Source organism: Carettochelys insculpta, chromosome 8 (genome assembly GCF_033958435.1).
Source record: "Carettochelys insculpta isolate YL-2023 chromosome 8, ASM3395843v1, whole genome shotgun sequence".
In the NCBI taxonomy this organism is placed as follows: domain Eukaryota; kingdom Metazoa; phylum Chordata; order Testudines; family Carettochelyidae; genus Carettochelys; species Carettochelys insculpta.
This window is the reverse complement of record NC_134144.1, coordinates 15,993,064-16,014,640: the sequence shown is the minus strand read 5'-3', so window position 1 is coordinate 16,014,640 and position 21,577 is coordinate 15,993,064. Positions and strand designations below refer to the sequence as shown.

At 42.4% G+C, this 21,577-nt stretch overlaps 1 protein-coding gene across 2 annotated transcripts in view; it reads left to right on the top strand.

The window, feature by feature from the left end:
• The window catches only part of LOC142016678 (MOB-like protein phocein), a 34,880-nt gene extending 13,303 nt beyond the window's left edge, over positions 1-21,577 (top strand). Inside the window, exons 1-8 of one of the 2 annotated variants that reach the window (XM_075000802.1) lie at positions 4,016-4,775; positions 6,354-6,416; positions 6,969-7,069; positions 9,488-9,530; positions 9,796-9,882; positions 12,955-13,034; positions 14,720-14,831; positions 16,869-21,577. In XM_075000802.1, the coding sequence (XP_074856903.1) occupies positions 4,716-4,775; positions 6,354-6,416; positions 6,969-7,069; positions 9,488-9,530; positions 9,796-9,882; positions 12,955-13,034; positions 14,720-14,831; positions 16,869-17,000 (678 nt within the window). In that variant the 5' untranslated portion in view covers positions 4,016-4,715 and the 3' untranslated portion in view covers positions 17,001-21,577. Of the gene's footprint in view, positions 1-4,015; positions 4,776-6,353; positions 6,417-6,968; positions 7,070-9,487; positions 9,531-9,795; positions 9,883-12,954; positions 13,035-14,719; positions 14,832-16,868 lie in introns of those variants that run through there. The other variant, XM_075000804.1, reaches the window with a different exon arrangement.

Below are 21,577 nucleotides of genomic sequence, written 5' to 3'. Positions count from 1 at the left end.
ATCTGGTTAGTAGATCAGGGTGGGCAACAGACTGGTACCTATAACATCAGCTGGATGGGTGTGTGTGTGTATGTGTGTTTGTCAAAACATGCTGCTTTGCCTATATTGCTCAATAAATGTGGCATGGTGCCTTATCCCCCTGAAAAAGATCCCATGTGCTTCTGTTAAGCATAGCAATTATGCCTTTCAAACTTCATTCACCTTCTGCCACCTTATAGCTGGTGCCTAAAAACAGCTGTATTATGTTCAGGAAGCTTTGTTGCTCTGTCACTTGTGAGGAGGCAGGAGTGTGCCTGGAGGAGGCTTCCATGTAGAAAAAAGCACTTTACATCTAGAAGACCTAACCTTGCAAAAATCATATTAAATAAATGGGGCACATATTTGCTCTGACTTTCACTTGTGAAAAATAAGGGTGCAGATAAAAAAAACGTGAAATGATTCTTCAAACAGTCATCTACTTGGTAAAATTTTAACACGGACAAATGCCAGAAATAAACCATTAAATACTTGCTGAAAGAGGCTTGAGGTTCCACTTCAAACTTCTTGGTTAAAAATAAATAAAAATTTCTTTTCTCTTGGATATGCAAAAACTAAGAGCTGGTTGTACATTGATAAAACTGATATATATTGCCTTCTGATGCGTTTTTCAGCTAGATTTATGTGCAATTTGGAAGGTCTGCTGTCCTTGAATTTAAAGTCATGGACAAGCAACTATCAAAACTCCAACTTCTGTGCGTCACATGTTAAGTTAACCTTTAGAAAGTATAGTATGTGCTTCAAATGTTAGTTAACCTTTAGAAAGTATAGAACCTTTCTATACTTTCTGTGCAAGATGTGGATCCCACAGGGCTCTCGTTGGTAAAGCCTTGTGACACAGAATGTGGGAGGTGATACAGGTTGAACCAGCTGGCTTGGGAGCCTTTTGGCCATTCAGCCTCTGGTTTGGCTAGTTTTTCCCCACACTGTTCAAAGATAGAACTAAAGTCCAGACTAATGCCAGGGTCTGTAGTTATTTGGTGAGAATCCACCCTGGTGGATAGTGAGATTCGAGAGCTAAAGCCACTAAGCTGAAATCACTGGCAGCTTAAACCACAGAGATCTGAAATTGCAGGGTTTTGCCTAGAGCCAAACCCACACAGCAACAGACAAGTAACAGAGAGGAAGCCATGCTAGTCTATACACTATCAAAACAAAAAGCAGTCAAGTAGCACTTTAAAGACGAGCAAAATTGTTTATTAGGTGAGCTTTCATGGGACAGACCCACTTCTTCAGACCATAGCCAGACCAGAACAGACTCGATATTTAAGGCACAGAGAACCAAAAACAGTAAGCAAGGAGCACAAATCAGAAAAAGATAATCAAGGTGAGCAAATCAGAGAGTGGAGGGGTTGTGGGGGGAGGTCAAGAATTAGATTAAGCCAAGTATGCAGACGAGCCCATCTGCTCATAGGAATAAGGGGACTTTGAAGAAGGCGGGGTCCTTTCGAAAAGGAGCCGTGCGGTGGCGAGCTGCGTCAATTTTGAAGTGCCGTGGCTGCCCGCATGCTAATGAGGCGCTGAATATGTATTTCAGCACTTCATTAGTAAACTTCGAAATGGCCATTTGCATGGCCATTTCGAAGTTTGGGGCTAGTGTGGACACAGCCTATAAGTGGGAGTGTGTGGGTAAAGAACTCTCAGAAAAGGACTTAGTTCACCAGACTCTGTGGACAGTGCCTTGCTTTTAATGGGGTTCTCCTTTCCTTTGTTTAGCAATAGTGCATATATCAAAGTGTAAATTTATGTTAGGTTACTGTTATTACAGCTTTGTGTAGTTCAGAGTCTGTGCTGCGCTGGTCAGTTTCCTGGCTCCTGGGTTACGCAGATTGTCAAGAATACAACCACCATGTAAGTTGGGAGTTTACTGAACATAAAAACCATAACACAGTTCAACATTTTTAATGAGATGGAAGAGCCTGAGACATAGCAGTGGATTGAACTATGCCCCCACTTACAAAATTTCATGCTCATCCTCAAGGCCCCACACCCCACTTGGCACACCCCTGCCATATAGGATGCACACACTAGTACTGAAGAGTTTACAATTTAGTTCATTAAGGCAGTTTGCATTGCATGATAATTAGTTTCCCTACCCCCCAAGCATAGTGGAGGTCAACATTCCAGACTCAGTAATTACTAATTAACCTGTCAGTTAAAAGGCTGAGCTGGCACCTTGGTGAAGGGGCATAAAATATGTGGGGGGGGGCAGGGGGAAGGATTATGTGTTAAAAAAAAATGTAGGTTCATATTCCATCTTACTTAAACCTGGTACAGTCCAAAGTTAATGGTGAGACAGATGACATTCTGCTCCTAAGTATGGTACAAGGCAGGCCCACTCATTAACTGGTGGGGGTTCCTTTGCCACTTCTTGGGTCCTGCAAGTGGCAGGGAGCTGGGAATTGGTCAGCAGCCTGACTCCCAGCTTCCCTCTGCTTGCAGAGAGGGGAAACTGAGCAAGGCAGCAGCCTTGTACAATTTCCCAGCTCCCCTTTCCTCCTTGGAGCCAGGAAACTAACCAGAGCTGCTGCTCTGCTCAGTTTCACGGCTCTGCAAGCAGAGGGTAGCCAGGAGCCAAGCTGCCACCTGCCTCCCCACTCCAGAGACCAGGAAACTGCTTAGCTGGGTCTACATGAGCCCCTTCCTTTCGGAAGGGGCATGTTAATGAGCGGGTTCGAAAGATGGTAATGATGCACTACCATAAATATGCAGCACCTTATTAGCATAATGGCAGCCACGGTGATTCGAAAGTGTGGCTTTCAAATTGTGCACCACCCATGGAGATGGGGACCTTCTGAAAGGACACCCCCCCAGTTTTCGAAAGCCCCTTATTCCTATCTGGTGTTAGGAAGAAGGGGCTTTCGAAAACTGGGGGGGGGGTCCTTTCGGAAGGTCCCCGTCTCCATGGGCACGGCATGAATCGAAAGCCACACTTTCAAATCGCCACGACTGCCATTATGCCAATGAGGCGCTGCATATTCATGGCAGCACCTCATTGGCATCTTTTGAAGCCGCTCGCTAACGTGCCCCTTCCGAAAGGATGGGGCTCGTGTAGACACAGGGCTCCTGTCAGGGCTGACAGCCTGATCTCCCCACTACCATCAGGGACGGCAGCCTGACTTGCAGCTGCTACCTGGCCGGAATGGTATCCCACTCCTGTCAGGGGCAGCAGTCATGTTAACCCAAGATAAGCACAATCAAGTTGTGGGTATCTCCAGGGTTTACTGTACACACCCCATTTACAAATACACATCTAAACAACTCTTCCCATTTGCATCTTCTAAAGAACACATTCCTCAAATTCCTTCAGCAGGACAGAGGTCTTGCTGCCACATTCCTTACACATTTAAATACAAAACAATCTATGCTAATTGTTCCTACTGAGTAAATTCCAGTATTTTTAGCTCATTTTCATGACTGTCAGTTTTTCAGTGTGTGCAACAGAAATAAACATTTGTTTTCAGGCTACTTACTTAGGCTCAGGGATTTCCTGATTGTATGGGTTTCTGTCTCCCTGAGTTGTGGATAGGCCCTGCATACGGTAGCTTCAAACACTGAGCTTTGGACATTTGGTAATGCATTAATTTATTACGTGAATGTTCCACGTCTGGACACACGCTGCAAAAAATAGTGTTTGCAGGCGTTCACTGTAGGGTGTACTGAAGACTTTTGGAACTGCTATCGTTGTAAAAGCAGGGCAGGGCTGTGCTCTTATATGCAGACCAGGGGACATCTCCCTGGGCCTCAGCGGCCTCCCCCCACTCCCTTGTGGCTTCCACCGTTGCCGCCACAGAAGCATGGCATAGCACTTCCGGGAAACGCCTGTTCACTTCCGGGGTCATCCAGGGCTAGGGCGCTGCTAATTGTAAGGATGCAAATGCCCCCTCCCCCGCATAAAGCGTTTGCCGCCCCGCGGGTTTCTCACCCAGAGCCGCTGGAGCCTACGGCAGCTACTAACGACGCAGAGGCTCCTTTGTGGGCGGCCCGAGTGCTGCCGCCGCGGCGGTCACGTGCTGAGGGAGCTGACACGTCATTGACGGGCCAGCGGAAGGACCGTTTCTGAGACACCGGAGTTTTCCTGGTTACACTCGAGGAGGCGCCGCGCTCCCAACCCCCTGGTCCCCGCACAAGCCCGCTGCGCCCCCCCCCCGCGGGACACTGGAGCGGTTCCGATGGGTGCCTGCTGGGCCCCCGCGTTGCTCAGAGGCCTGGCCGAGCTGGCCCGGGGTAGGGCTGCCTGGCGGGGACACCCCACGGGCTCTGCACCCGCAGGCTGAGGGAGCGGCACGCCAGCAGCTGTGTGGCAGGCAGGGGAGCTGCCCACGGTCCCTAGGCCCACATGCACCCTGCGTCAGCGGTACGCCAAGCGCAGGCAACGCCGGCCCAGCCCGCCTCAGCCCGGGGCCGCCCCACCCCGTGCCGCCTGCCCTCCGCGCGCGCAGCGCTCACTGCGCTCTCCCGCCACTCTGACCGAGGCGGCTGTTCCTGCTCCCGCTGCCACTCCCGCCTCGCGCACGCTGCTTCACCCTCCCTCTTCCCGTCGTCACGCCGGCTGTTTCCCCCTCTTCGCACCCTCCCCTCCGCCGCGCTTCCGGTTCTCGCGGCCCCCTCCCTCCGCGCCTGGTCCTCCCCTTCTTCGTCAGTGGCTGCCGCATCCGGGTCCTGGCGCCGCTGTCACTATGGTCATGGCGGAGGGGACGGCAGTGCTGAGGCGGAACAGGCCGGGCACCAAGGCCCAGGTGAGGCGCCGCGCCCCGCCGCCTGGTGCCCGCGCGGGCCGAGGGGCCGGCAGCAGCGGAGGGCTGGGCCGGCTCGGCCGCCCCGCTCCCTGCCGGCTGGAGAGGGGCCTGGCCAGTCCGTCCCGCCGCTGGGCCTCGCCCAGGTGTCCGGACTCCCGCGCCGCGCGGGCGGGGCAGCCCCAGCGGGCTGTGGCCAGCGCCCAGCTCGGCTTGTCAGCGGGCAGGGGGGTCGGGGGGGGTGTTCCGGTGTTAGCCCTCTGCTCCGGGCCTGAGGGGTGCCCTAGGCGTGCAGGACCCTGTCTCCTCAGAGAGGGCCCTAGTGGTGAGGCTTTCGTGCCCCCCTCTTACCTGTGCGGCGCCTCTCTTCCTCGGAGATCATGTGTATGAGTTGCTTCCCCAGCCACTGACAGGCCGCCGCCGCCGCCTTTGAGGGGGAGTTGGGCATCTCACAATGCTGTGTAGTGGTGTAGGATGCAAATGGAGAAAACAGAAGAAATCAGGCAGGACTTTGGCTAGGGTGAATGAAATAATAACAGGTGAAGGGCTACGGCTGCCCGACTAAACTCGAAACAGCGCAGCGCACATTGTGCTTATTTCGAAATCAGCTATTTCGACATTCGCCATTTCAAAGCATGCCTTGCTGCTGCCAGGGAGGACTGCAGGGATGCCGAAATAGCTTGCCTGTTATTTTAAAAAGTATTTAAAAATAGCAGGCACCTTTCACAAGCAGATAGTAGCTATTTCGGAATACCAAGGTATCCCGAAATAGCTCTGCTGTGTAGATGTAGCCTAATGCCGGGTCTATACAGGGCCACTTTCCCTGCAGCTCCATGCTAATGAGCCACCTCGCAATTGCAAATGGCTGCTCATTAGCATGGTCCAGCATCTTATTAGCATAGCTGCATGATAGCTATGGTAGGCATAAGGGGCTGGTAACACAGGGGCTTTTTGCCAGCAGGGGCAAGTCCACGTGGCCTCTTTACTGCAGCACCCCCCTCTGCAGAGAGTGAGCTCTCCTGGGGCTATTTGCAATTGCAAGGTTGCTCTTTAGCATGGCGCTGCTGAGGGAGTGACTCTGTACATCCAGCCAAACAGTCCTGGCTGAGCTAGGCCAACACCCCATTGTATCAACCAGGAGGTGCTGCTGGAAGTATCTCACTCCTCTTATCTTGCTGATTACCTGTGATCTCACTAATGGCTACCTTCAGAGCACTCAACTTCTTTTTAGGGTGTTTAATTATTAACCAGTTCTGACTCTTCCGCCCCCGTGAAAAAGAATGGAAGAGATGACATTTACAAGTTCATACTTGATATTACAAGGCAAGCAAAGCATTAGCTTCAGTTTTAAGGCATGAACTAATTTGTGGTTGGTCCTTTATTGTAAGTTTCATATTTTGGTTTTAGGATGGTGGGCATCAGTCCCATTGTGTCCTTTACAACTTTATCTGCTTCTGTTTGTTGGAACTATAAAGGTTATTTTCTTAACACCAGTTGAAGTTTCCTGATATTGAGCATTCAGAATTTGCTGTAGATAACATGCTTCCTCCCACTGGTTTAAATTTGAGGTTTTTTCCACAGGATTTTTACAATTGGCCTGATGAATCCTTTGAAGAAATGGATAGCACACTAGCTGTTCAACAGGTATTTTTGTATTAATAAATATATATCTTTTTAATATGGGTAAATCTAGTCACCCAAATCTTGTGACTTTTGGCAGGGTGTATATAAATGACACATACTCTTCCTGGTTTGGATCTAGTTTTACAAAAACGACTTGACAGTGCCATATAGATATAAAACCAGTATTATTACAGTAATTTTGTGTGTAGAGATCACTCGAATCCTGGTGTCCAGTTTGACCAGCTGAACAGGTTTTATTGCTATCTGGTAAAACTCACTGCTCCTCTTACCATTTCTTGTTCAGGGAAGACATGTTTGTCTCATGATGTATTTTTGGGACATCAGCTTTCTTTTCTCTCCACCTATCCTTAGTTTTCTGTGGCCCATCAACATCGTGTCTCACTTCCAGGTAGATTAAAATAAGAAATTGTTGTTATCCTTACTGTAGTGGCTAGTATTTCCTTCTTTTTGGCATTTAAGGATCAAAATACTTCAGTGTATGGAGCAGTCCTAAATATGATGCCTTAGTTAGTACTTTTAAACAACTTTCAGATTATTGCTTTTTCTTTTCAGTATATCCAACAAAACATAAGGGCAGACTGTTCTAACATAGACAAAATCCTGGAACCCCCTGAAGGCCAGGATGAAGGTGTGTGGAAGTATGAACACTTACGGTAAGAAGTTATGCTTTGTCAAAATGTAGAATCAGGAAAAACATTACTCTGATTAACTGTAATAATGGATTTTAGTAGTCTGAATCTCATAGATTTATAAATGTTTTTGTTTATGACTGTTAAAATCCTACAAGAGAGAAACTTTCTTCTATTAAACATTTTAGAGTAATAGGCTTTGAAATCGTAAGAATTTATCTGCTGTGAAGTATTATGTCCTAAGTTCATTGTTGTAGGGATTCCTGTTAGGTTTTTTTTTTTTAAATTTGTCAGTTTATGTATTTAAATTACTTTAACTAGATCTTTGCAGTTTACTTCTACAAGTATGTCAGTATGTATAGACTGAAAGGACAGCACTTTCCCTCATCTCTATTGTTGTTTTCCCTTCCTAAAATATGAATATTATAATCATTAAATGCACTCTGGAATAGCCTTATTATAGTACAGACTAAATATTCTGTTCACTGATGTTTCTTCCCTTATTTCTGTTTTATTGTTTACATCACTTTGTTATGATTAATGTCCTGACATTCTGAAAAAAAATCAGGTTTTTCCTTAATTTGACTATCTTGTCACTCCATCAACATACGGTTTCAAGTAAGTGCCTCCCAGAGACTTAGGCATCTAAATTCTTTTTAAAATTCTACTAGGCTCCTCCCTGCATCCTTCCTTAGACACCTAAATATCTTTAAAAATGTGGCACGTGGGAGCGTAAGTCCCAAAAGCTGTTAATGAGACCTAAGTGCCTGTTTTTCTTTTGAAAATGGAACTTAGCCATGTGAGTTAGTCACCTCTGAAAATTTTACCTTGCTTCCTCTGAAGCATTAAACCTTCTGTAAACTGTCTGCTAGAGTATGCCTGAAAGTGAGGTTATCAGCAGCTTTCACACTGAACTTCACTGCATTAAACCTCAACTCAGGCTGACTTAGGGGGTAGGTAGGGCTGGAGGTCTCAGCAATAGTCTCTTGAGCATTTGGGAATGGCGATAAAGACACAAAATTGGACTTCGCAGGTATATAGCAGGGTGGGGAACCTCCAGTCCACAGGCCAGATATGGCACCTTACTTAATTTCATCCAGCTCAAGTCTCCACACTGTAGTCTAGAAGCCTTGAGGCTTGGTTCCTCCCTGCTGGGCTGCAGCTGCGAGCACTGGTTTGTGGCGATCAGGGATGCTCTGCATGCTGTCCTCTTCTACTGGCGCTGTCCCCACAGCACCCATTTTCGGGAACCGCAGGCAGGGGGAACTGCAGGGGTGGCACCTGCTGGCAAGTGCGCATGCAGAGCCACTCCCCCTTTCCCCAGGTGCTGCAGGGACATGCTGGCAGCTTCTGGGAGCAGCATGGAGCCAGGGCAGGCAGGGATCCGGCCTTAGCCCCACTGCACCATGGACTGGGAGCCACCTGGGGTAAGCACCATGCGCCTCCTCCTGCGCCTGAGCCCCTTCCTGCATCCTAACTCCCTCCCAGACCTTGTACTCCCAGCCCAAAGCCACCTCCTGCATCCCAGTCTCCCTCATCCTCTTCCTCATTCCAGAGCTCAGACCTCCTCCCACACCACAACCCTGTGCTTCAGTCCTTGGCCCACTTCAGCTCTTGACTCCTGCCCAGATCCCACATCCATACCTCTGCCCTGAGACCACTGCTGCACACCAAACCCCTTATGCCCATCCCTGTCCCAGAGCCTGCACCCTCAGTCAGGGCTCTCAGCCCTCTGCTTCAGCCTTGCATTCCTTCCTGCATCCTGAACCTCTCCTTTCTGGCCCCATGTTGAAGCCTAGTGGAAGCTCCTCCCCTTCCCCTCCATGGGGCTGTGAGTGGCTTGTGACTGATTCCCACCCCCCGGGGTCAGTGGCCCTTTATAGGAAAAAAGTTCCCACCCTGCAGTATATATAGCAGAGATGGGTTTGATCAGTTTGCACCTTATGTCGTGTTTTAATTCAGGGCGTGTTTAAGGGATATTTTTCCTTACCCCTAAACATGAATTGGTAGGAAAATCTAAATTTTACAAATTTGGTTTTGATAAGTGAGAAAATATTATATTCTCAGTCTCTGCTACTGGAATACTATTGTTTATCCTTTCTGAAAAATGCAAAAACTAGAATATAGTTGTATGAATTCCTTTGAACCCATAATAAATTCAGTTTTCTGACTTTTGTGTATTGATTTGTTCTTGTCTGCCTGGTATAATCTTCAGATATTTCCAAAGATTCCAAAAATGTTGTAGCTGCTGAATTTATTTTCAAGCATATTTTTTACATTTGATCTCATTCCTCTTCTGCTTTCTTCATGCCAGAAAAGACCTGTGTAATTGTTAAAAATGCTAAAGATGCATAAAACCTTTAGTGTTTATGAAAAAGTTATGTTTGTTAAAATGTTTCCTTTGGTGAAGCTGTTCTGACAGTACTGCATTTAAATTTCTAGCCAATTCTGTCTTGAGCTCAATGGACTTGCTGTCAAACTTCAGGTAACTCTTTTTGTTCTCTAATTTTTGTGTCAGAGAGCAGGCTGTTCTTGTATTTACAGATGTAATAATAGCTGACAAAGTGTTGAAGACTTTTAGTTTGCATATTTTTTAGCCACCATAGTTTTCGCATTCCAGAAGGCTTAATTTGATTAAATAGCTTTAAAATATTTTTCTTATGTTAAGCAATTGACAGTTGAATTATTAAATGATTGCATTTTGCTCTCACTGCTTGGTGTTTTAATTAACTGAACAACTGTTTCAACAGAGTGAATGCCACCCAGATACATGCACTCAGATGACAGCAACTGAACAATGGATTTTTCTTTGTGCAGCCCATAAAACTCCCAAAGAGGTGAGGAGGGTATTTTTTTGAAATACATTGCAAAGGCTCATATTTTGTCCATGGATGCATGCACAGAAGGGCCCATCCATGCATATCTTGTCTTAGCAAACTGAAGGGGTGTGTGGGTATATGACTTCCATACCGGTAGTCTCCCTGCATGTTTCTCACATCCTCCATAGTGACTCACAAGAGGCAAAAGAGCAGGTAACCAGCTGCTCTCAATAGCTGTTACCAGTTTTGTACAGATTGCCACTTCCCCCTCACCTTTTGTGTGGGAATCTGGAAGAGTAGAGTAATATAGCTTTAATCAGTAATACATTTTTCCTGTTTACTTCCATAGTTCTTACTGAGCTACAGAAAAGGATTTCTTTTTCAGCAGATGGAGCTTCCTTTTTCTGCAGTTTCACAGAGTTGGAAGGTCTCTGCCTCCCCTATCATTTGCCCCTCCCGACAATCAAGTCCTTGCTTCTGGTGATAACTTGCAGGGAATTCTGCAATGGGAGCCTCTGCATTTTCCAGCCCCTCCTGTGGCTGGGAAGGTCCATTCTGGCCTTTGTTTTTTGGCCACAGTTAGTCTTGTGCAAGAAATTTGGTAGTAAGATTGTAGGCTGCTGACTAGTCTGACTTAATTACTGTATATAGGTATCTGAACATAAGTTGGTAACAACTGGTGCATGTTTGGAAGATCCTTTTGTACAACTGCTCACATTGCAACTATCATGACCACTGCCATCCTTGTTGAGAGTTTTAGCAAAGAGGTCAAATGCTAATGTAGCCATGAAGAATGCACTTTCTTCTCAGCCCTGGGGACACTCCCTTTTTTGGGCAGGATTGAGGCACTCAGATGGGACCGTTTGGGGATGCTTGCTGTGCCATTGCATTAGCTGCTGTATTGATCAATAACAATGCCTGTTCTTTAGCTAGAAATTCAACATCTTTCACCAGAAGTCATGTGCACTTGGAGGAAGGGCGCAGTAAACACATGATGAAATTTTCCCTTTGAAGTAAGAAGTTTTGAGGGGAGAGGAGAGGCAACAAAATTTCTGAAATAGAAATGGAATTGGATGTGAATATATGAAATCAGAAAAAGGAACTATCCAGAATCTTGGTTAGGGTTTTTAGCAGAGGTGCAGGGTTCTATATTTTTTCCTTTCCTCGTTAAAGCTGACTTTTGTATATTCTTAATAATTGGACAGCAGGGAAGTGGCTAGGCTAACATTGAATGTAGTGTTATATGAGTTTACTTTTTATTTTCTAGGTTCTCAAGCGACTAGTGTTAGTCACCTACAATTCAGCCCATAATAATAATGGGATGCAGATAAGAGCAGAAGGGAAGTTGATACCTACCTATGCGCCTATGGAGGGTAGCAATGTTTAATGTGGCCAGACCAAGTGCAGTGTAGTGTATTAGCTTGAAATACTTGTCACTCAGTCAGTGACATCTGTCATTAACCATGCATGATTAAAAGTTCCCACAAACTTTTGTGAACTTTGACATTTTATAATTTTTTTAAAATTTTGAGATTATACTTTTTCCATGGCTTGGTCTGCAGAGGTAGCCAGTCTCCAGGCAGTGTGGGATGCCATGTGGATATTCAGCCTTGTAAAGGACACAGCCTTAAAGGGAGAAGGCAGCTTCACAAAGTGTAGGTTCTCAGACTAGCCCTGTTTGCAGCTCAAGAGCAGATCAACTGAGGATGTGTCTTCAAATTCTGACCATGTTCTAGAATTGTGTATTTGAATGTCCAAGCCCATGCAGCGTTACCTAAGCTCCTGTCCTGTCCATTTGGCGGACTTACATGTTCTTGTCTTCTGAGTGGCTTTTTTTGTGGGTGTTGATATAGAAAATAGTGAAGCGATCTTACCTGATCTCTCTTCATACCCTAGTTAACCATGACAGAGTATTTCTTTCAAATTCGTCCTAGTTTTTTACGCAAAGTTCTGTGCCTTTAACCTTTTCATCTGCTTTAAGTTACAAGGTGAACTGTATGTTACACCTCTGAGTGTACCTTGTAGGTAACAGACTCGCCATTTTCACCCTCTTTGGGTGGATCCATGTCATCCTACCAAAGCTACACTGGATCTTTCATCTGCACTCTGTCTCTCTCTCAGCGGTTTCTCTGACAGATTCTCCTCTGCTTGGCACGTCTAAACCCCTTTCCCTGGGCAGCGTAAAAACAGCTGATCAGAGAGGACTCTAAAACAGCTTCTTGAAAACATGCCATTATTTATTCTCTCCGAAGTTATGTAACAGGCAGAGCAAAGGGATAAGTCATATATACAGATTAAGGAAAAATTTTTCTTTTCAAGCGCTAGTAAATTGCATTGAGCCTGGTTACTTCCATGTCTGGGTTAGAAGAAGCTTTGATTCTTCTTGTTCTCCCTCCTCTTGAGTATTATACTGCTATTCAGAGCCTATGTTTGGGATGGTAGAAAACTAAGTTGCAGAAAAGAAATGTTCCCATCTACTTTTTAACTTTTTCCCCCATCAGTCAAAATGGAGCAGGTACCCACCTAAATGAATTTCTATAAAGTGAGTTTGGTGTTCCTAGGTAGTGAGGGGTTTAGTGTACTTTGGTGGAGAAATGGGTAGAATATTAAGGAGTGTGAAGATCATGGACTCTTGACTTGCTTCTCAGAACAACTGCAGAGGAGTAATCCACAGTCTGCCATATTAACTGTGTCATGGAAGCCAAAATTAACTAGTAGGTGATGGGATAAACTATTTCTTTGGCAATGTTCTTCCATTATAGAACTTTTGTCACATCATTTGCTAAAGATACACTTAATTAGAACATCTATTTCTGTGCATATATGCCATAGACAAAACAGTCATTCTCCTGAAATAATGCAATCAGGGTACTGGGCGCTATTGATAATAAAACATAGGAGGCAGAGATGGCTCTGATGTGAGGGAAGTTGGCTCAGCCCATTGTAGAAATGCTAAAACTTCTGGAATTCAAAATGGCTGCATGAGAGGAAGGCTCTGAAATGTGAAATTCTAGGATGTATCGGACAATTCTGTGTAAAATACGATGTGTGATGCAGTGTCATACCTGTTTTTTTCCTAATATATTTTAGTGTCCTGCTATAGACTACACCAGGCACACACTTGATGGAGCTGCGTGTCTTCTAAATAGCAATAAATATTTCCCTAGCAGGTAAAACTTTTCAAAGCATTGTCTTTAATTCTGGGGGAGAAGGGAAGATCTTTTACAGTCAGAAAATCTTGTTCACGAGTGGTACAAATTTGAAACAATGTGCGATTATGCAAGTCGTTTCTCATGTAATATTTAGTAGAATTACTGTATTGTTCATATGCAATATTACAAAATATGATGAAATACTCAATGTGGCAGTATGTCCACAGTTAGTTTTTCCTAAAATATGGGAAGAGGCCCTGTTTTAAGTGCTGCTCTGCCCCCAACTTGTTAGAGGTAAAATGGAGGTGTTTAAAAGAATGTTATTTAATTTAATCAAGTTGGGCTTTCCCATGTAGTGCAGGGCTCTAGGTCTCCAGCAGTGAAAATCCCATCTCAAAGGAGGTGGCTTAGGTATTATTAGACCTACTCTGCTGCAAAGTCCACACCAAACTATTGTGGTCCCAAAAGTGGACATTACTGACTACAAACTGGGCTGGCTGAGATTCAGTTATGCACACATTTCAGTTTCTCAGGTAGGGTGTGTGTACACTAGCCAGCTACTTCAAAGTAGCTGGCACAACGTTGAAATAGCATGTGTCACCTCTACACGCGCCATGCGCTATTTTGATGTTGAAATTGACGTTCGGTGGTGAGACGTCGAAATCACTATTCCTATCCGAAGATGGGAATAGTGCCCTACTTCGACGTTGAACGTTGAAGTAGGGCGTGTGTAGACAATCCTCCTCCTGCTACATCGAAATAGCAGCGTCCTCCATGGCGGCCATCAACTGAGGGGTTGAGAGATGCTCTGTCCAGCCCCTGCGGGGCTCTGTGGTCACCATGTGCAGCAGTCCTTAGTCCAGGGCTTCTGGCTGCTGCTGCAGCTGGGGGTCCGTGCTGTGTGCACGGGGTCTGCAAGTTGTTGGCTTTGCGGACCTCCTGCTGTGCAGACCAAGGGTGTCTGGGAGGGGCCATTTAAGGGAGTGGCATACTGTTGCCCCAGAAGGGCTAGTCTGGCCTGTGACCCTGTCTGCAGGCTTTGCTGGCCCCTTATTTTGACGGGGAGAGCGCGCGCGTGTGTGCGTGGACGCTCCGCATTTCCTTATGGGGCGGCTCCTTTCAACGTTCCCCTTTGCTACTTTGACGTTGAATGTCGATGGCACCAACCCTGGAGGATGTGTAGATGATATGTGTCTAAGTAGCCTATTTCGATGTTCTTACTTCAAAATAGGCTACTTTGATGTAGTGTGCTAGTGTAGATGTAGCCGAAGTGCCTATGCCAGCATATGGACCCCTGACTGGGAAGGTATAAGCTGTGTTTTCTGGGGAGGATCATTCTCCATAGAGCACAGCGGTCCTGCTGGGGAGAATGTTTGTAGTTTGCGTACCTCTGTTCCAGAAATGGGGAGTCTAGCCCCTGCCAAGTTAATTTAAAAGTGTCGTGATTTGTTGGAAGAAGCCAGTGTTTCTGCATTCAAAATATAGTTATGTGCAGAATGAGCCAACTTAATACTTAATTCTTTCAACAGTAATGATTTCAGTGTTCATATGTTATCAGTCATCCACAAAGCATAACTGCTGGAATAACGTGGGATTATAATTAATCCAGTATAAACAACTAAAACTATAAATATACAGGTGCACATGCAGCCTGTAGATTTGTAACCCTGAGTACTGTATAACATTTGACTTATTTCTTACAGGGTTAGCATAAAGGAATCCTCTGTAGCCAAACTAGGATCAGTGTGCCGTAGGATTTACAGAATATTTTCCCATGCATATTTTCATCATCGGCAGATATTTGATGAATATGAAGTAAGTAACTGAGTAGTTTGCACTTACTGTCATTTATAGTGTATTTTGTGCATCTGATGAAGTGGGCCTTTGCCCACGAAAGCTTATGCTGCAGTAAATCTGTTAGTCTACAAGGTGCCATAGGTCATCTTGTTGTTTTTAAAGATACAGACTAACAAGGCTACCCCAGATACTTGCTAAATGATGCCAGCCAGCAATCTTTGTAGTTGTATTATGTTTTCTGGTTTTTTTTTTTAACCCTTTCGCTACATAGACCTTCTTTAGTCAAGCAAGGTATAGCTCATAATGGACACACATCTGTAAGAATTGTTTGAGGTTTCATGTGAATGTCTTTGGTCTTCATACTTAACAATTTCATGTGTGTGTGTTTTTTTTTTTTTTTAAATTCTATTTATTATAGTTCTCCTAAATTCTTTGTATGGAGCAGAAGACTTTACAAGAACTTTAATACCATCAATTCAGTGGCACGTGTTACAAAAATTTCCTGCCTTTGAGTGTTTATGGGATACTCTTAGAACTATCAGAGTTGCTAAAAATACCCAAAAAAGTTACATGAGTAAAAATACAGGTGCCTTCACTTCTGGATACTTGAGTACCATCAAAACGTGATGTGTACACTTTTTATTTGAGTACTTTTCCAGAGGGACACTGGTGACTTGTACTTAAGCACATCCCCCTCCCTCCCAGCAGCTGTTCTTTTACTCAGGTAACTTTTGGATACTTTCTCCACCTCTGATACTATAATTGGAAGTGGAAAAATATTTTTCAGTTTGTGTAGGTGACAGTTGAGTACATCTTTCATACAGAAGTGAAGAAAATATTTTAACAGTTGGAAAAGTTTGATGGTACAGCTACAGAATCAACAAGGGAATCAGGGTTATGTATAATACCTGGAACTGCTTTATTACTTATATCTGACTAAATGTTAAGTCAGGGAGGTATGAAAGGCAGTTAAAATAATGGTAAGGAGTAGCATAGGGAAGAGCACAGTGGGTACACTGCTGGAACCTCTGGATTGTAGTAGCTGCTAAGCATTGGCTCAGCTTAGTTTAGTTGAGTGTGTGTATGGGTAGTGGTGGTGATTTGATGTAGGTTCCTATGTACTGTACTATATATAAGTATGAAATGTATACATGAATATATTCCTATTCAGGTGCTTTTAGCATCGAGTTATGGAAATACAGCTTATATTGGGTATGTCTACACCACGAAGTTAGTTTGAAATAAGGGGTGTTATTTTGAACTAACTTAGCCTGTGTCTACACAATGCAACTGTTATTTCAAAATAAGTTTGAAATAGCTATTTCCATACAGACACTCTGGCTATGTCTGCCCTAGAGGGTTTTGTGGAACTGGTGTTTTGCTGACAAACCCCAGGCAACGTTCAGATTCTCAAGGCATTCTGTCAACAGAATGTGGCGCTTCTGTCAACAGTGTTCTGCTGCTCCCCCATGAAGCAGAATATCTCTGCTGATAGAAAGCCAGTCTGGACATTTTGCGGGGCCCACTTGTCGACAGACAGGGCTTCCAGGATACCAAGTTTGTTGTATTTCGTTGGTTGGACAGTCTCGCCGCTTTTTGAGAGAGTGGAACACTTTTTCAATCCACTTTGCAGTTTGGCTGAGAGTAACTTCTGATTACAGTTTGCTCTACTGTAGACATAGCCTGAATGCACAGAAGATGTATTTCGAGAAAGCTAAAGGCTCTTTTGAAATGCATTTTGTGTGTAGCAGCATTATTTTGGAATAAGTTATTTTGGAATAAGGATGCTGTGTAGACATTCCCCTGCTGGTGCTTGTGTCTATTCTTAAGAATATAAAAAGGGGAAATAAAACTGTTTTAGTAATTAATTCCTTGTGGTTTTATTAAATGTAAACCATCTATTTGTGCTACAACTTACAATATTGAAGGAAATATTATTTATGCTCCAGGATTTTTTGATAAATTTCCCACAATTCAGTTTGAAATATTCCCTTCTCCTGTAAGTCCTAATGCATTTTATTTTATGTGTGAATTTAATTTTTTTTCTGTCCTCAGAATGAAACCTTTTTGTGTCATCGGTTCACAAAATTTGTGATGAAATATAATTTGATGTCCAAGGATAACCTGATTGTACCAATTTTGGAAGAGGAGGTACAGAATTCAGTGCCTGGGGAAAGTGAGGCATGATGGGAGTTGTGGTACAGAAAGCAACTGTACTGAACACAAATTGACATGTACTGTATATATCCTTTTAGACACTTCAATCATGTATCCTTATAGCTTTGTTTAGTATACTTTTTGTATGCTGTGTGCATTGCCTTTTAATATGGGAAATACTTTAAGTTATTCATGAACTGTATATTCATCAATGTGGCACTCATGGTTTTTAAGTAAAATTAGTATTATCTGTTTATAATACCTGTTAATAAAAGAATTTACAGTTGTGTAAAATTGCTGCTAAACAATCATTGGATCACAATCCTCAAATGTGTCTGATTAAAAAGATAGGGGAAACTAAGGTTTCACACAAGCCAATTTCTAATGAAACAGCAATGTTAGACTTAGTTCTGAGTTTAATATATATCTTAAATTTAGACTCCTGCAGGAAGGTTTTTGTAATATATCTTATTCCTAATTTTTTGGCTCTTCCTTTTTAAAAATAACTCATTTGTTGCAAAGTTTGCTTCTGCTTTTAGGTATGTGAATATAATAATCTTGGATGTGTCTATCCAAATATTAAACAACTACAGTATTAATACCAAAAGGATAACTTGACTATGCTAACAAAAGTATATTTTTGATCTACATGAGGCAGTTGTGTACTTTCCTTTCTGTGTCATTGGAGGCCTGTATGCATCGTAGAAGTGATGTGTTGAGTCTTAAGTCCAGGAAACTTTTTTTTTTCCCTTTTTTGTTCCTTCATGACTTCTCAAAAGAATAGCAGTGACTGAAAATAACTTTTCTCCTTGCCTATCTTAAGGTACTTACTGGTTTTATACCTGTGCATATCTATAGTAACTGCTTTCAGACTATACCTCACAATGTTCATATTACACTACAGAACAATGTACTAGCACAGTCTTGTATATAGTCTTAGCAAAAAAACAAAACTGAACTCTAGCCTTGCAATATCTTTGATTTATGATGAGACTGTGTGCTTTCCTCCATTCACCAGGATTGTATTCACTCAGATGAAATACGTCCATAGTTGCAGTGGTTTGCAGATTTGCAATAACTCACAAGTTCCATGAGTGCTGCTTAATGGTATTGAACTGTCCAGATTTTGATTAGAATTAAAATGCTTTAAAGAATATTCTAGAAGACCTATTGTTAATGGTGTACATAAATGAAAAGCATCTGAAAGCACTAGCAGTGTTCTTATGTTAAATGGATCTTGCCTAGATAATGTTAGTTTTGTGGCTTCTTCACCTAATAGAGACTTACATTGTCATTTGACCTGTTTAACTTACTGAAACAGGTTAAAGCATTGGCCTTAGGGCAAGGGGTGTCAAACCACTTATCTAAACTATACTTCCTCTTGAAGTTATGCTTACCTATGAATGAGCTAATTTTTTTGAACAGTAATTTCAGAATATACTGAACATGCCTTAAGTAGTTAAATACAAAATATTACAAGACAAGTACACCCTAAGCTACTGTATCAGATGGATATAAAGGGAATTTAAACAGTGAGAATATAGAACAATAATGTTTTAAAGTGCTTATACAGCGCTGCCTTCTTTAGCATGTTTTTTTTTTTAATTTTTAAAATTCTATTTAATTGTCAACAGGGTTATTGTATCAGATGTGCTCTTGTGACTAGTTCAAGTTACCATGGTTGAACACTTGCAATATATCTCAGAGGTCAGATGACTTGATATCTTGTTTGCACTGGGGGTAGAGGATTACACTTTGGAGGTAATAGCATGTATTGAACTTTGCAGAAACAGCAGATTGTTGCATAGGATGTTTCAGTTGTGCAGACACTTTGACAAGCTTATATTGGCCAGAATGATTGGGATAGTGGGGCTCTTCACTAAGTATTTTTTGTAAAATTGAAGATGATAGAGCAGTGTTTAGAACTTTTCCTTCTCTCATGCTTTGAGTTCTAGTAAAAATCTCTGGAACGGCTACTCTTGTTTGTTCTTATTTGCATAATTAATATGTCATACTGTAAAGTTGACTCACTGCAGCTGACTATAAAGGCCTAATTGAAACACTGCTTATATTTATCTTGCTACTTTTTACCCAAGTATTTCGCCAATGTATACACATCAGCCTGAGTGGTACCTTAAAACTTCAGTTAGCTTAAGCAAGCCATTGATTTGTTTAGCAGATATCTTAATGGTTTCATTTGCAAGTTTACATTCTTCATAATAGGGAAACGCAGCTGCATTTGTCTCAAATTAAGTTGTAAATCTAAGACTAAAAATTAAAACATTATTTTTATATATCAATATATTTTGCTAAATGGTTCTCATTTTTTTTTTTTCTCCTCCAAGAATGCAGTTAACTGGAAACTTCATGCTGTCTAGAGTAAGCCCTGTGCTGGCCCGTCTTTGGATACAAAAATATGTTTTGAGGTCAAATAATATTCCTTGTTTAAGAATGCAAGAAATGTTGTGATTTAGTCACAAATCCATTACTTTTCCCAGAGTTTGAATTTATGCCCTGTCTTGCTTTAGTAAAGAGCTAAATGATTCTAGAATACAAAGAAGGTGAAGGAAATTCCTTTCATAGCCTTTCTCCCTTGGCACTACTTATACAAAATGCCTGTGTAAGTAGCCTGATTATAAGTAAAGAACAGCTTTCAGTTTTTTCCCCGACACAGGTGTGTCAATCTGATTTGTATTTCTCAGACACAGTGGCTGTGTCTACACTACAAAAATAACTTTGAAGTTACTTACTTTGAAGTAGAGCATCTACACACACCCTACTTCAAAGTTAAGCTTTGAAGTAGGGCACTACTCCATTTCCAGTAATGGAATAAAGACTTCAAAGCTGGGCTCCCTACTTTGACGTACGGGAAATGTGTGTAGACTCTCTGCTGGCTACTTCGAAGTAGTGCTTAACTTCAAAATCAGTTCCTAGTGTAGACTCACCCAGTAATTCTTCTAGTCAACTGTACTGCACTGTTGTAGTAGTACACTTAGTATCTGTAAATGGATACTAAGATTATAATTCAAAATCTCATGCTGAGCCTCTCAGTTTGGACAAACCAAATCTGTACTGAAAATCAAAATTCCAACTACCCTGTTCATTCTGTTGACTAAGTAACAGGGAATTGTTAAAACAACAATGTGAACTCCTCTTTGCTCAGGACAGCAAATGTACTAAATGTAAATAAAATGTGACTAGCTCTTTTGGTAGGAAGTTTAGAAATCTAATCAAAATTCTTTGTTTTATGTATCCCAAATAGTTAAAAGGAAAAATATGTAGTTTGATAAGAGATTTGAACACCTCCTGCATGGTATAAATCACTATGGTTTAAGTAAGCCAAAAAACTCGGTCACAAATAAGAGGACCCTAACTTTCAAAGAAGCCACTAGAAACCTTATATACCACCTTAATTGTGGGAGGTGTTTAAGGGGATTTTTTTAAAACAAAACAAAACAAAACACTTGTTTTTTTAAGCATTGTAGTGAAAATGGATCTGTTACAGCTATGTGATGGGCACAGTAGACTATTCTGTTTAGACATGTATATTACCAGAATCCAGATGCAGTGAGAAATTGTATATGTGGACAGGGAACAACTTAGGAATTTGAAAGTGTAAGGTCTTTTTTAGACACTTTTGAACTGTCTAGTCATACTCCAAACTTGTACTTTTACTAGTTTAGTATTTGTTATGGTGAACAGACAAGGGACTCATTTGTGGTTCACACATGTAAATTCAATTCCTGTTGGGTAATCAAATTAGTTACTTGATTGTTACTTGGAGAATTAATCTATGGGCAAGTAAGTAATGCAAGGTTGATTATTTCAGTAATTCTGTACATACTAGTTCATGTAAGAGTAGGTACATTGCATATCTAGTGAGGATACAAATTGCACAAACGGGGACAGAATATAATATGAAATCTTATTGACTTGCCCCTAGGGTAAGTCCTCCTGGTTAGGTTTGTAATCAACAGGAATTCTGTGTCTCATATTGAGAAGGATGCTGGTTATAATGTTTATAAGGAGTGGGTATTAATGCAATAATTGCTGTTCTATATACAGGTGGTTGCAAGCAACATGGCTGTTCAGCATTATAAAAGACACTGTACACTTACTCAGCATATTAATACTGATGATTAGCACTTCCTTCATTATTTCTCTTTATAATGTCCTCAAACTAGATGGAGGTTTAAGTTCTTGTTTTACATATTCTATGAAGTTAGGAGATAGAAGTCATATGCATTATTATTTCACCACTATACTCCTATATGATCATGGGCAAATTACTTATTTTGTGTGCCTCTTTTGCCAGCTATATAAAATTGAGTTAATTAGTTAATTATATTCACCTCTGTGAACCACTTTGAGACCTACAGCTGAAACATTCTGTAATTAATATTAATATACTGAAGATATAGCTTAAGCCAGAGATAAGGTTTACATGCACAAGCCCCACCTGAGAGAGAGGCAGAGTTTTGTGTTAGCAGGTGCTGGTAGCCAGAGCGTCAGCCTTCTGATAGCTTTCTTCTGTGGGCTAGAGGTGGATGTTCCTGTCAATATCCATCTCAATTTATTGGTGAAATGGAAATAAATGGTTTATCTTA